The sequence below is a fragment of the Monopterus albus genome, unplaced genomic scaffold (genome assembly GCF_001952655.1).
Source record: "Monopterus albus unplaced genomic scaffold, M_albus_1.0 scaffold414.1, whole genome shotgun sequence".
NCBI classification, from domain to species: domain Eukaryota; kingdom Metazoa; phylum Chordata; class Actinopteri; order Synbranchiformes; family Synbranchidae; genus Monopterus; species Monopterus albus.
Genome location: NW_018128294.1, coordinates 65,458 through 80,393, shown reverse-complemented (window position 1 = coordinate 80,393; position 14,936 = coordinate 65,458). Strand labels below are relative to the sequence as shown.

Genomic DNA, 14,936 nt, shown 5'->3' with positions numbered 1-14,936 from the left:
TCTGAATACTTATGACCATGTGATATTTCAGTTTTTCTTTTTTAATAAATCTGCAAAAATGTCAAACATTCTGTGTTTTTCTGTCAATATGGGGTGCTGTGTGTACATTAATGAGGAAAAAATGAACTTAAATGATTTTAGCATATGGCTGCAATATAACAAAGAGTGAAAAAGTTAAGGGGGTCTGAATACTTTCTGTACCCACTGTATCAGACTCCAACTTCTCCACTATGGGCAAGACCAAAGAACTGTCTAAGGACACTAGGGACAAAATTGTAGACCTGCACAAGGCTAGGATGGACTAGAGAACAATAGGCAAACAGCTTGGTGAGAAGGCAACAACTGTTGGTGCAATTATTAGAAAATGGAAGAAATTCTAGATGACTGTCAATCTCCCTCGGACTGGGGCTTCATGCAAGATCTCGCCTCGTGGAGTATCAGTGATCCTGAGAAAGGTGAGGGATCAGCCTAGAACTATACGGGAGGACCTGGTCAATGACCTGAAGAGAGCTAGGACTGCAGTCTCAACGGTTACCATTAGTAACACACTACACCGTCATGGCTTAAAATCCTGCAGCACACACAAAGCCCCTCTGCTCAAGCCAGCACATGTCCAGGCCTATCTGAAGTTTGCCAAAGACCTTCTGGATAATCCAGAGGAGGCATGGGAGAAGGTCATGTAGTCAGATGAGACCAAAATAGAACTTTTTGATATAAACTCCACTCGCCGTGTTTGGAGGAAGAAGAAAGATGTGTACAATCCCAAGAGCACCATCCCAACCCTGAAGCATGGGGGTGGAAACATGCTTTGGGGGTGTTTTTCTGCAAAGGGGACAGGATGACTGCACCGTATTGAGGAGAGGATGGATGGGGCCATGTATCGCGAGATTTTGGGCAACAACCTCCTTCCCTCAGTAAGAGCATTGATGATGGGTCATGTAATTAACAAAATCTCCTTTAAATAATTAAACAAATGCTATTGCGGAAAAAACTTTTTATTTTTTATTCAGATCAACATGCAGGACAAGTGGGCAGGGCTTCTGGCACTATCCATCAGCTAACAGATGACATCACCAAGGGCACATCCTTTATACAGTCATCACAAAATGACTTTTTGGTTCATTTTTTAATCCCCATCTAAAAAGCTGGTCTTCTTGGCAGAATCCTGTATAAAATTATTTACTGAAAATATGCAGTGCTAGTATCTGACAAACAGTGGAAAATGAAGCTGTACCTGAGGAAGTGGTATGTGTACTACCATCAGAATTCCCCTCAAATCTATGGCACATTACAGTGTCTTTCAGCTCATTGTTTTGGCTTTACTGTCCACACCTTTACTGTTTTGGTTAAACCTCCACACTCTCATCAGCATTTCCAGCAGTTTTCAAAAAGGGTTTTTTAAATAAACCCACTTTACTTTACCTGCCCAATAGCATACACCACACACACAAAGAGTGCGACTAGCTAGTAAACAAACTAGGAACCATTTAGTGGCCAAAAGGCCACAGATTTCCCTCAGGAGTCGGTGAGATCAAAATGAAGAAACTCAAAGTGCTGAGAAAATTTTACAGCGTAACTCCATGAAAACTGGGAAAACTCCATTTACTGATGAGGATCATGTAATTTGATAGAAATCTCCAGAACAGCTCCTACTTTAAATGAACATTTGAACTATCAACTAATTTCAAAGATTTTCTAAAACCCAGATCATTTTTCTGGAATCTTGTGTATCAGCTCATTATTTTCTGTCTTCTGTAAATCTACCGACTCATTTCTAGAAAATATTCCAAACTTCATTTGTAATAGGAACCGGCTGAAATAGAAGTCAGTGGATGAAAATAGATGCTTTTGCAGCACATTTTCTTTTCTAGACTGGCTCCAGCCCCCGTGACCCTCTTCAGGATGAGCTGTATAGATAACGGATGGATGGATTTTCATTTCTGCTGGGACCCCTGTGACTGTCATTGTAACTCACCATCCACTGGTGCTCGTCTTCAGCTCTGGAGCCTGACATCCTTTTTGAGCCCTCTGAGGCCTCGTCAACTGAGCTCAGAGACAGGGAGGCTGGAGAGGGCGGTGCCCAGCCGTGTGCTGGGAAGGAGGCTGGGGTGGGGAAATGGATGAAAGGTGAGAGACAGGAAGGAAATACGTTTACCAGGGGAGCTAAACAGGACCAAAACTGATGGGGACTGCATCAGTGAGTGAATGAGCACAAGCCACAAGTCTCGGACTTGTCCATGAATTACACATTAGGCTCTTTCATTCAGCCCCATCTCAGATCTCAGCCGTTCACAGCACGTTTATCGACTCTTAACACTCATATATAATTAATGTGACTGCAGCGGAGAGATGCAGACGCTGCTCCATCTGTAACTTACAGCACGATGTCTGCTCGGTGGCTCAGAGGAAGCTCAGTTAACTGACAGTGGGAGGGAGTTAAAAATAGACCATACAACGGCCTCTTCAACCCTGCAAGTGGAAGGTATCAAATAGACTCTAATAGAAAGTAAACGGGCTGGAACAGGCCAGTAAATGCCATCAGTACATATGATTCTGATCACCTACCAATGACAGCCAAGCTTGCATCCTCACAGCTAAGGCTGGAGAGTCCCCTGTTGGCTGTTGTGTTGTATAATACAGCGCCATCCCACTATTGCTTGGCCTTGTGTAAGGCCTGTGGCATGCAGCGGTGTGGATTGGCTTGCAGCCATCCAGAGCTGCAGAATGGATTGAAGTCAGGTTCATTTTTCAAACATTTACCTCTGGGTATGGACAGCATGAATCACAGCCATTCAACAGATAACACCCTCCCCGTGGTTTACGCGCAGTGCACAGCTCTAACCCATTACCTTCTACCCTCCTCCTCTTACTTTGACATTATGAGCCCATCATTATATTTGATTACAATCCATCCCAACTCTCCCTGCAGCTTCATATCAGATGTAGTCCCTGTCAACCCTGTCAGCAAAAGCTGTAAGGCCTTTATCACAGAGGACCGACACATTATTCAGCTCCAATTTCAATGAGTTAACAGTAATTTAATGAGCTTGGTGCTGGAGGTAGACAGCGGCTTCAGAAATTATTCTGATCCCTTTACCTTTTGGACACTCTGTGTCAAAGACAACTGTAAGTGAATAAAACTGCCACTTCTGCTCATCCATCTGCACTCGATAACCCACAGTGACAATGTGAGAACATGATTTTTCTCAACTGTATTAAAAATCACAAACTTTCTTTTACAAAAGTATGTAAATGAACAGTTTGGAAGCAGTGGGGACATAAAGTACTTGTGTTAAATTTTTAGAAACAGAAGTAAGTAGTGGTTGGGTTCTGTCATGACTTTATAGCTACTACTTTGCTGCTTTCCTTGCAGCCACAAGGAGAGCTGGAAACTTTAAGATGATTAGACTGATACACATACACCAAGCTTAACTGTTTGTGGGGGCTTGGATTCAATGTCAAATAATGGCCAGATTGTATAAAATGATCAAAATATTGTTTATTCATCAATAAATAAGGATAAAAATAGAAACTAGAAACCACAGACGTATGGTAATATAACTGGCCAACTGACTCCCCCTGTGGGCAGAGAATTAAACCTGCAGCCAGGATGACTCATCGGCCATGCACGTTGTCATTACAACACTGCAGCAGCTGATGGCTGTAATGATCTTTTCTTTCGGGCCAAACAGGAGAAATGAGCTGGGATTTATTAGCTGCTGACTGCTGATGGTCAATGTGGCCTGGGCTGAGAAGTAAAGGCCTCTTGGCTAATCCTGGGGCAGCTGTATGGCCTGGATCTGTCTAAACAAAGTGAAACATGAAGACAAGCAGCCGTCCAGCATGCCAGCCTGCACAGAAAGACAAATGAGATTCCACTGACATTTAGTGAAACCTTAGGCCACGAGTCAGATGAAATCCTGATGTTTGTAGTGGCAACAGCGTCACCATGTGTTCACTTTAATCACACTTTCTGTTCGTAACTCTGAAGTAAAATCCCCTTTGGAGTCTTTGGGCTGGAAGCTAAACAACCTTCATGCACTTCCTCAGTGCATAAATGAATGTGTTTAAATGATGGGGAAGCTAGTAACAACAGGAGCCAACTAGGATTTATTCAGACAACATTAAGTTTCTCACTGGTTCCTGGTGTCTATGCTACACTTCTCCAAAACGGATTTAACTGGCATGTTTGCTTGATGAGCATCACCAGCCTTTTCCCTGCCAAAATCTGCCTCCTGTTTCTTGTTTTGCTTTCTGAATAAATCACCAAGCTGAGTCTTGATAACCCGGCTACAATCAGAGAGCTCATGTCCCTTTATTGTTCCCTGACGAATCATTCATATGTAGGTCTTCTTCCCAGCAGACATTTTGATTTGAAATGCACAGAAAAGTGCTGGTAAATCTATGACGTCGTCTCTGTTCCAGCAATCACTGAGAAGCAGCTTTGGTTTGACTCGCTTGTCTCCCTTTGTGTGTACCTCCCCCTGCAGTGGCTTTGTGACCTCCACACTGAGGACCACTACCTTGGGCCAACACAAACAAAAGTTCTGCTTCAACCTGAACAGATTTTCAGCCATTTGTTTGCTAAACATTTGAACATACTTTGATAACCACAAAAGTTAACTGTTCTCAGATGATCGTCCTATAACTGGTGGCCACAACAAGGTTGCTGGTTGCTTACAACAAGGCCTATTTGGTATATATCTGCCTTATTTCATTTTGAACTACACTGTGGATCATTGTGCACTTTCTAAGCAAATTTAGATGACGTGCACAAAGGTACCCTACAAAAGTGTAATGGCATGTTGCCTACAAGCATAACTCAGTGCCAGTTCCTGGGCCCCCCTTGGAAATACAATAATACATCTTAAGAGATTTATTTTAAGTTTGCTGACATTTAGGAAATTCCATGCTCAGCTTAGACTGTGCCAGGGATAACCAGCCCATGTTCACATACTGACCTCTGTAATATGGAGGTGGCCCACTGCTGGTCAGCGTCCTGGACCTAGGTCTCTGGTCCCTCAGCCTGACTGCCCCACCCTGCTGGGCTGACTCATAGAACGAAGGAACCATCTCACCATGGAGCAAGGCTAGGTCGTGGTCGGAGAAGGAGCGATCTCTTTTCAGAGTGCCGGGGGAGCTCTCTGCCCTCCTCAGCTCCCCATTGTCTGGGGACTCCTCTTCCTGTGATGGGGATGGAGATTAGAGAGGGAGAGGAAGGGTTAGGTATGGGGGAGGAAGAGGAAAAGGGAAGGGAGGGGGAACATCAGGAGGCACCAAAGGTGATTAAGAGGACAATAAAGAAAAGGTGAGGTGAAGGATAGAAAGCATCATAGGATAGAAATCATGTAAAGACGTGATCTAGCTGGCCTAAATTAGGTTACTGTGCATAGTAATCAGAAAAACTAACATAAATGTGAAACCGAAGGCACTGAAAAGGCAACAGTGAACATGCCATGTTCCCTGTGGATGAAGCAGAAGATGTTTATGACCTGAGGCTAGCTCCCCTCCTGGGCCTGTGAGGAATATCTGTTAAAATGCTGAGGAACACAATGTCCAGCACTGATGTTTGATGTAACGGACAGCAACGAAAGAGGAAAACACAAACAAACAAACAAACAAAAAAAAACAGACAATTTCCCAAGTTGTGCTAAAGAGAAGACAACTCATTTCATCCCAGTCACTGTTTCACTTCCCACTGTCTGTGCTAATCTGGTGGCGGACAACCATCTTAACTCCTTTAGGCTGGGAAACAAAGCATGTTTGCAGTAGTAACAGTGATTCCTTTCCTTGTCCCCTCCAAACTCTCAGCAGTCCTTCCCAGCCCCACCTCAGATATGTTCATCTCTTCCATCTCAGCCAGCGTCGGGGCCTTGAGCAGGATGCGCGGGTGGGACGGCGGCCGGGGCCCGGGCTCCGACACGGACAGGTCAATGCACGAAGTAGATTTGACATTACAAGGATAAGCCTGAGCCAGGCAGGGCAGAGAGCCAAACGCTGAGGGAAAAGAGACCAACACATCATCAGGGAACAAACATGTCACAAGCACTGACATCACAGACTAGTGAGTCCACAGGCAAGACAGACTGAGCGCAACACTTTAGTGTCCACAAGGAGTATAATGACTGTAATGGCACAGAGGAGCTGAGCACCGTTGTTGCTTTGACACTAGATGTACTGTTAGTCACTGAGGTGGTCTCATTAAGAGGTGACCTCAGCAGCTTGGGACTGATTCTAAGAGTTAATCCCAAACTCTCACCACTGACAGGAACCAGTGTATACTGATTTCACGGTGCAACACAATGTCCAGTGATGGAATGTATTTTAAAAGTACAGCATACAGGATTTAGTGCCTCAATCATGGAAGCATAGCAAGTATGAGGCTTACTAAAATGAAGAGCTGAACGCCTCAGTTGAGAAACAGTCCCTTTAATCAGTCGGTCACCCAGCTCTACAACCTGCTCTCATAATATTGCTGCTAAACTAATTTCCTGAGATCTGATTCCTCATTCTCACTACTTATCCAGAGTAGCTTTAAACAAAGCGATCTGTTCAGTCCAGCCGTGTGATTTCACTCTCCTCTATCCACAGCGACGAGCTGAATTATCTCGACCTTGATCTGTAAATAGCTGGTGAATACTTATGAAACACAATACCACCTGAACTGTGACCGTCACAAGCTACAGAGTGCAGACTACAGTGCCATCCCTGAGGGCATTATGTAGCAGTGTGTGTGTTTGTTCTTCTCGTCATCGGTGTGTGAATGTGCGTGTGAATGGGTGAATGTGTATGATCTCCTGTAAAGCGCTTTGGCCAGTGTAACACACTGTGAAATATGCGCTATATAAATACAGTTCATTTACCATTTACCATTTCTTCACATGAGAAAATCTGTGAAGCTTTACATGCATTAATTATAATGTCATTTGACCAACGGTGAGAGGCTTTAAGTTAAAGGGTGGTGAACAGCTGTCCCATTACCTCTGGAGCTGGGCTGGACAACAGGCCTGAGCTTTCTCTCCTGCTTGATCTCAGCCAGGACCTGGTCATGGAGGGACTGCTGCCGTGGGGGAGGAGGGGGAAGGCTGCGCTCAGAAACCTAACAGTGAGAAACAATTACAACACATCCACATGTCTGAGAAAGCTAAAAGACATGACCAACAAAAACTGGTTTGCTTTGCATGGTTCTATCAAAATACTTACATATTGGATGAAAAATGTGTTGTGCAAAATCATATGATGCAACTGACCCTTGAAAAAGTCTTCAGTGAAACTCAGAATACCAGGAATTACTAGTAATATTCAAAGTAAAACATTCAGTAATCCATTGTGAGAACAGTTCACTGTTTGGGGCTGCCTTAGAGCCTGGACTGTGTTCAGCTAATGGTAGCTTCAGACCAGTGGTCGCATTTTGTACAATTGGTCCCAACCATCCGTAGTTTACGTTGCTGCTAGGAAATGTTAGGTAATTTCTTAGTCAGATAGATATTGATTAGATATTTGTTGTATTAGTTTAGTGGAGACAGGCTGTCTATGCTCAGGCTGTTAAATGCTTAGTTCATTGTCATGAGTTCTGCAGGCTGCATGGGGGCCCCAAGGACAACCAGATAGAAAAAGTCAGCAGGCAGGATGAATATTGTTATTATTATGATATGTTTAGCCATAATCTTAATCATAATATCTTCCGAGGCTTAATGTCCGGACATGTCCCTGAACGTCCTGTATGTTTTTAGATACACACCACATGATCAACACTCACACACACATTGATTCTCTCCATGTTTTGACTATTGCTACGGACAGCTGTGAAGCTGGCATATCAGGTGACGTCACGGTTGACGTTCCTGTGTAGCATGGGCTAACCCAACCAAGGGATAAAATTGTATAGGCATGAGGGTTCAGGGTCTTTTATCCTCCATGCTGCCTGCGCGCAGGTTTGGGGGTGGAAGATGCCTGGACGTGTAATGTTAATTTTGCCTGTGATCCTTTGAATAAACCAGCACGGTTATTTTTTATATATCCAAGTGGTCCGCCTCGTCTCTCTAAGTTCCTGGTTAGAAGAACTGGGTGATATCTTTCAGAAACAAGACGTCAGTTTGTTTTGAGTCTCAGTAAACTGTCTAGCAGCTCTAAAGCCTCCAGTGGAAGAAAATGCACCTTTAATGTAACTAACCAAAAGAAATCAACCAGATCAAACCATTTATTAATGCATTTCTTTCTAAACCTGGTTATTATACAGTACCTCCTACTGGTGTTTTCAGAACATACTGTAAATGGCAAGAAAAGCTGCACGCTGGCATGTAGCTGTCTTCACACCGCTGGGGTGAACTTCTATTAAGACTAAACCCACTCACTGGTTTAAGTGGAGGTCTTGATCTGATGAAATCCAGTATCAGTTCATGGGCATTCCTCTTTACTCTGGTAGGAATGTCACCATCTACCTGGATAAGACAAGAAGCACAACAGCTGTAGCACTTTCACAGACCGAGTGTGTTTGCAGTGAGGCAACCACTCACAGGCACATCATAACTTTACTGTAGCCTGCATGTTAAAGCTGCTTTAACAGGCTTTATTATTATCATTTTACCCACTTGGGGACAACTTTTGGATACTTTCTGTTTTTCAGCTGCTAAATGCTGAAAAATGGGTGTTTAGGACAAGCTTTTATTCCAGCTTGAAATAAAATATGCAATAAAGCCACAAGTATCTAAGTGCAGCACATGATGATGTCTAATTACACCTGTTACAGAACTTTAGAAATATTGCATCTGACTGTGCAACATCCTGTGAATGACTAACCACAGCATAGCAACAGTGATACCCAATCACAGTGGATATAGCTCTTTGTGATCCACTGAAGGTTTTGGAAGACAAACTGCAGCCAGAACAACAGACTGCTGAGAGGTGCCTTCATGTGTTCTGAGGCTGAATTATGTATCTGCCCGTGGAGAACACCTCAGGGTGATTCTGCCTACATAACATTTTGCCACTTTAATAAAGCTTATAGAAAATATGGTGCAGTGGATGCTCTGGAAAAAGTGGATGTGCCTTCAGCATCTTTAAATACAAAGTGGAGTCAGTCTCACTCCTGTGTGCCCTTGAACTCCACATGCCCCATCTGATCAGTCAGGTGACGATGAATAGTACATTCCTCACAGAGTTAAGACTCATGCATGACACGTGCTGGTCGATGTTCTGGTTTTCAGCAGCTCCCACAGCTCTGAGGCCTTACTCTGTAGCTGACACTTCAACTGCTTTCAATGTCTACAAATCAACTGACTTTTTCACCGATTTCCAGAGCACACACTTCCACTGTTTCCTCCACTTCACCTATAAATGCATTCATTGTTTAAAGTTCAGTTGACACTTCAGCTGCTTTCATATCTTATCTAATGAGTAACTTTATTTTTTTAAACCGGGGCTCGTCTCTCACCATGACTTTGCGTAGCTGGAACTTGCGCGCTCGTATGTCCTGCATCAGCATCTCAAAGGGCGTGAGGCTGAACTCGGTGGGCAGCGCATTGAACAGCTGCTCCTGCACCTTCTTCAGCTTCACTCCCTGCCTGAGCTCCTTCATCAGCTGCACCCACAGACGTGCCTGGGGTGGAAACAAGAACAACACACACATCTGCATGCGTCAACACGATGACACTGCCTTCTCCGAGCACACTGTTGTATTGTCCTCCCTGTCATGCTGTGCCCTCACTCTCTTCGTCTCACCCAGTCTCTGTGCTTCAGTGCGTCCAGCTCAGCTGTTGACCTGTCTTCCTGAGCTTCTTCTGATGTGATCTTCTTCAGCATCTGTGCAATAAAAGGCAAAAAAAAAACACATATATTTAGCTTTTCTTGACAATCACAATTTTGTACAGTGTCAACAGTAACATTTCTGGTGTCTTTCTGCTACACATTGAAAAATGTGATCTGACTGCTCAAACCCTGAGCAATCAGATGATCAGACAGTCTCTAAACAATGTTGATCAGAGGTAAAACCAAAAGCCAGTGCAGATGTTGCTACAGTAACAATCCTGTACTGCACAGACAAACCGAGGCATGTGTTGTAGGTAACAGGTGAGTCTGGAGAGCTGGCTGTAAACCGTGGTATTTACAGACAGTAGATCTCAGCTTTAGTTCTCTTACCTATTTTACTTTTATTTCCAAACTAATGAATGTATTCAACACATTTCTAGAGCTGAAGGAGGGGAATCATGTGTTTTGGTCGGAAACACTGAATGTAAACAAAACTGTTTACTAGAACATTCAGGGACCCTTTACCGGGTGAACACATTATTAATAATACCAGAGAAAGCAACAGCCAAAACAATGCAAAGATAACCCAGGTGAAATTAACCACGATAATCCTTCAATGAAAAGTTAAGTATTGTGACAATTTCACAACTTGAATGAATTTTAACTGAGTGCCCTGGTAGTTCATCTCCATTCATATTTACATAGTGATTCGGATAGTTAAACTACTTTGTTATCATTTTAGTTAACTAGTGAAACCAACAGACAATTTTAGGCCATGAAAAGAAAGGAATGACCATTTATCTTTCTGTTACCATGCTGTGTTGGAAGGGACACAGTCAGTGCCAAACAGAACCACCTGTGGGATGAGAGACACCACATGCATCACATAAACACAAGCTGTTGTTTGCTTTTACTGCTTGGAGTAATTCATATATTTTAGTGATATGATTTGATGGCCTACAGTAAATTGTTCTTAGTGATAATATTACTCTGTTTTTGTGAGATTTTGAAGTGTATGTCTGTTGCACAGGGAGCCAAAGACAACTTTCCACCATGGTGGACAATAATAATAATAAGTAAATTGAATTGAACCGAAGATTCTGCTCTGGCCCGTTACTTAGACTAGTGTTCAAGATGTTCACACTGACACAAAGGCACAAGACTGTTGTAGTTCTTATGACTGTACAAGTCAGATGGTTTTAGACAGTCAAACTCTCTAAAAAGCTGCACGTTAACATTGTTTATTTGCTGTTTCAGCTGCAGTCAGATTATACAAACCACAGATTTGTTTACAGCAAACACAGCATTCCATGTAATTCTGTGTGTGTAAAAAGCCACATGGAAGCATTTTCTTTAGCACAGGTTTAGGTCTCAGATCATAAATTCAACTGAGCAGCATTTCTTGCTGCCATTTGACTTTTCTGTATTATACTTTGGTATTATTCTGCATCACATACACATTGTCAATTTGAGTTTTTCTACAAAGTGATTTGAACTGCTTTTTCTAAGGAGCTTTAGCGAATCCAACTAAATTGCCCCCCAGGGTAGCTTTGCTGTTCAGCTTCTTCCAGTGTGAAGTAACTGGAAGCTTGCAAAACTTCCAGAGGAGCCTCCCCAGCACTGGCAGCACTTGCAGTCCTGCACAGTGTTTCTGCTGAATGCACATGAACAGTTCAACAAAGGTAAACCACTGCAGTGACAAGACAGGTCAAGATGTGAGGTTGAATGGTGGAAGGAAGCTGTGGAGGCATATATTCAATCATTTTACTCTGTGCTCTGTAGCATGTAAACAGGAATATTAATGCAGCAGCGTTGTGGGCATTTCAAATTCAGAGCGCACACACAGTGAGGTGCAGGCCACTGGAAGTGGAAGCAGTGAATGTCCAACATAGTGCTATATCAAAAAAACAGGTTTACACCTTTATTTTCCTGCATTTACTTACTACGTGTTCTCACTTACAGTGCTAGAAGGTTAAGCAGATGTTTCTTTGAAGCGTGATCTTAACATTGACACGACAGCCTGACAAACCTCCTTTGCGTCTCTGATCTTGATGAGGAAGGTCTGCAGCTCCAGAGTCTCCACAAACAAAGCCCTGCAAACAGCCTGGTAGTGCTCCGGAGCCAGGCTCGGGCTGGCTAGCCGAGACGCACACAGCACCATCACCTGGCGGAACGTGCACACGGGCCTTATCACTCCCTCCTGCTCCTCTTCCTCCTCATCCTCTTCTGGCCCGCTGTACCCCTCGTCTGTTGTACCATTTCCAGCAGTGATGTTGCCCTGTGCGTCCCGGTCCCCAGCAGCCATATGTTCGATGAGGCGCTCCAGCTGTGGGCTGAGCTCCCGCTCCTCGCTGTCGTTCAGCCCCCAGTCCAGAGCTCGGTAGATGGCCACACCCAGTGACTGGACCAGCTGGAGGGATGGATGAGGAGGAGAAGAAAAACAATCCATTCAGCCAAAACATTAACAACGAGTTTCACATAAAATACTCTGTATCTTACTGGTCAGGTCAGTACAACGTAGGAGGTTGTGTTGAAGACAAATGGATGGATAAACAGACAAACAGACATTCTGGAGCATTGGCAGTGGGTGTCATTGATTTGCTCTCTCCATTCACTTCTCAGCTGTGAGCGTCACAAGTACAGAAACTGAGAAAGGCCATACAATGGCCTTGTAACAATTTTTTAAAATGCATTATCTAGAGATTGTGAGCCAATCATTTTGTCTTGAGATAGAGATTGTTTTCTCATCATAACAGGATCATTTGTGTTGTTAACTTGGAAAACAAAAGGCAACATTTTTGAAATGGAGATAATTTATGACCAGAAAACAAGTTTTACTTTCTCAAGATCATGGGATAATCATAGAACTGAAATAAGGGTCTGGTTCATTTGGTCCCACCTGATGCAGAGAATCCATAATTGAACAACAGCCAAGACAAATGTGCAGCTGTTTGCTGCAATGACTTCATTAAAGCCGACAATATTGCTTTGTAGTTACCAAAGATGAGAGGTTAGCCAGCTCCCATCCCTCTGTCAAATGAAGCCTACAATAATGGCAGAGGACTGACATTATTCAGGGCGTTCAGTTTGCTATTAGATTTACAAGCCCGTCCTAATGTACATGACCCCAACACCATCTCCACAAACTGTAGTATGCAGACACTTGGTGACTGTGAACTCTGACTTATCAATGCATTCATGGTACAACTAATTTAGATTTAGCCTAATGAGATTAAATAACCTGTTTTCTCAAGAAAACAAGCTTTGAGATAAAACAATTGACTCATAATTTCAAGATAACAGCACAGCTTCTCCCGGCTTTGGCTTCAGACCAGTAATACAAAAGCTGTTAAAGTGGGATTAATATGAAGTTTACAGTATGCCTACAGAGGAAGAGGCAGAGAGACGTCTTCAGAAAGGGCCCACGAGCGCTGTTCTATGTTGGAACTGAAATTCATTATTTATTACATATAGTTATTCAACTACAAAAACACTTGTGGTCTGTCTGAGAGTTGCTACTTCAGGTACATTCTTACAGTTTAAACAGTGAAGACCTTTGTGTCTCTTCTTTCCTTCTCACCTGACGCTCTGCAGTCGTTGGAAGAGGAGGAGGAGGAGGCCCATCAGTGTCAGCTGAGGACACACGCATCCACTTGGAACCTGAGACATACAGAATGTTACTTAAGAAATTTTTTACTTTGTATTCCATCCAAGTGATTATTATGAGAGTTTCTAAATGAAACATCTGCCCACGTATGTTTTAGTTCAAACCAGTTAAATGTTTTGGCCAGACATTTTAATTAAAAAGAAATGCATGTTGGCAAAGCATACCCATACTGACAGAGGTCATTGATACCTATGAGAAATACACAAAGGTTATTTACAATATGCAGAATGAAAAGCATAAAAGTGAGGAAGTCTATGTATTAGTTTAATAATAAGTTCTATAGTCCCTTCTCAGTTCTGTCACATGGTTTTTCTACTTTATTTTTATATTTTTCTGTTTTGATTAAATACGGGACAAGCGGAAACTGAGTGATTCATAATGTTCCAGTTTTCTAAATGACAACAGATTCAGTGATGATAGAATGAATTTGGCCAAAATAATTTTGTGTTGTTATGGTTTAGTCCCCCTCACCAGGGGGGTGAGGGAGAACTGAGGTAGGACTCAAGAGTGCAGACCCAGGTGCTAGTGGAAAAAGGTGATTTATTTAAGGAGCACAAACAGTGTAACTGAGTCAACGTATAGTACAATAACCAGGGTAGGGCAGGGATGGCTGAGGAGACTAGGACGAGGAGATGAGTAGGAGGATTGCAGGAAACAGGAGAGTAGAGGACCAGGACAAGGTAGGCGAGTAGACAGGAGAACAGCGAAAGGTGAGATGAGAGGAGAGACACAGGAATGAGAAGACAGGATTGGTGTAGCGCTTGCTGAAGCGCTAAGCCGTCTGATACCCATGGCTGGGAAAATCACTGTCAGGTACTCATGGCAGGGAAAGTACGCCAGAGGTAATCACGGCATCGCCGTCAGCTACACATAGCTAGGAAAGTTTGCCAGAGGTAATCACGGCATCGCCGTCAGATACACATAGCTAGGAGAGTACGCCAGAGGTAATCACGGCATCGCCATCAGATACTCATAGCTATGAAAAGATTGCCAACATGTGTGGCCCTATCTAACACACACAAAAAAAACCTCGCCGTTCACTCAAACTGTCAATACTTCCTCAACATGTCCGTGTCTAACATAATGTAATGCTCTGGCAACGACGGAGCGTCTGCCAGAGGTTTAAATAAGGGGGAAGGTATTACAGTAATGCTCCCCAGTTGTGTGCGACAACCCACAAGTCACTAATTACAGAAAGTGACACAGCTGGGGCGCCAATCTCGCAAAAAGAGTGAGCAGGAGAGAGAAATGCAGGAGAGAGGCAGGTCGTACCGAGTGGACCTGACATGTGTAGAGATCATATTTTGTAATCTAGCCACAGCGGTTGCAAGCCAGTGACTTCTGTGCCGGGCCCAAGCCCGGATAAATAGAGAGGGTTGCGTCAGGAAGGGCATCCAGTGTAAAAACATGCCAAATTTAAACATGCGAATCATCAATGTGAATTCCATACCGGATCGGTCGAGGCCCAGGTTAACAACGACCGCCACCAATGCTGTTGACCTACAGGGTGCTGGCAGAAATT

At 43.4% G+C, this 14,936-nt stretch overlaps 1 protein-coding gene across 3 annotated transcripts in view; it reads right to left on the bottom strand.

Moving 5' to 3' along the window:
* The window catches only part of spire2 (spire-type actin nucleation factor 2), a 66,134-nt gene that overhangs the window by 8,528 nt on the left and 42,670 nt on the right, over window positions 1–14,936 (bottom strand). For 2 of the 3 annotated variants that reach the window (XM_020586580.1, XM_020586581.1), the window contains exons 3-11: window positions 13,328–13,407; window positions 11,777–12,157; window positions 9,721–9,801; window positions 9,434–9,598; window positions 8,355–8,441; window positions 6,982–7,099; window positions 5,831–5,997; window positions 4,962–5,184; window positions 1,976–2,103 (exon numbers count right to left, since the gene is read on the bottom strand). In XM_020586580.1, coding sequence (XP_020442236.1) covers window positions 1,976–2,103; window positions 4,962–5,184; window positions 5,831–5,997; window positions 6,982–7,099; window positions 8,355–8,441; window positions 9,434–9,598; window positions 9,721–9,801; window positions 11,777–12,157; window positions 13,328–13,407 — 1,430 coding nt within the window. The remainder of the gene's footprint in view (window positions 1–1,975; window positions 2,104–4,961; window positions 5,185–5,830; window positions 5,998–6,981; window positions 7,100–8,354; window positions 8,442–9,433; window positions 9,599–9,720; window positions 9,802–11,776; window positions 12,158–13,327; window positions 13,408–14,936) is intronic. The other variant, XM_020586582.1, reaches the window with a different exon arrangement.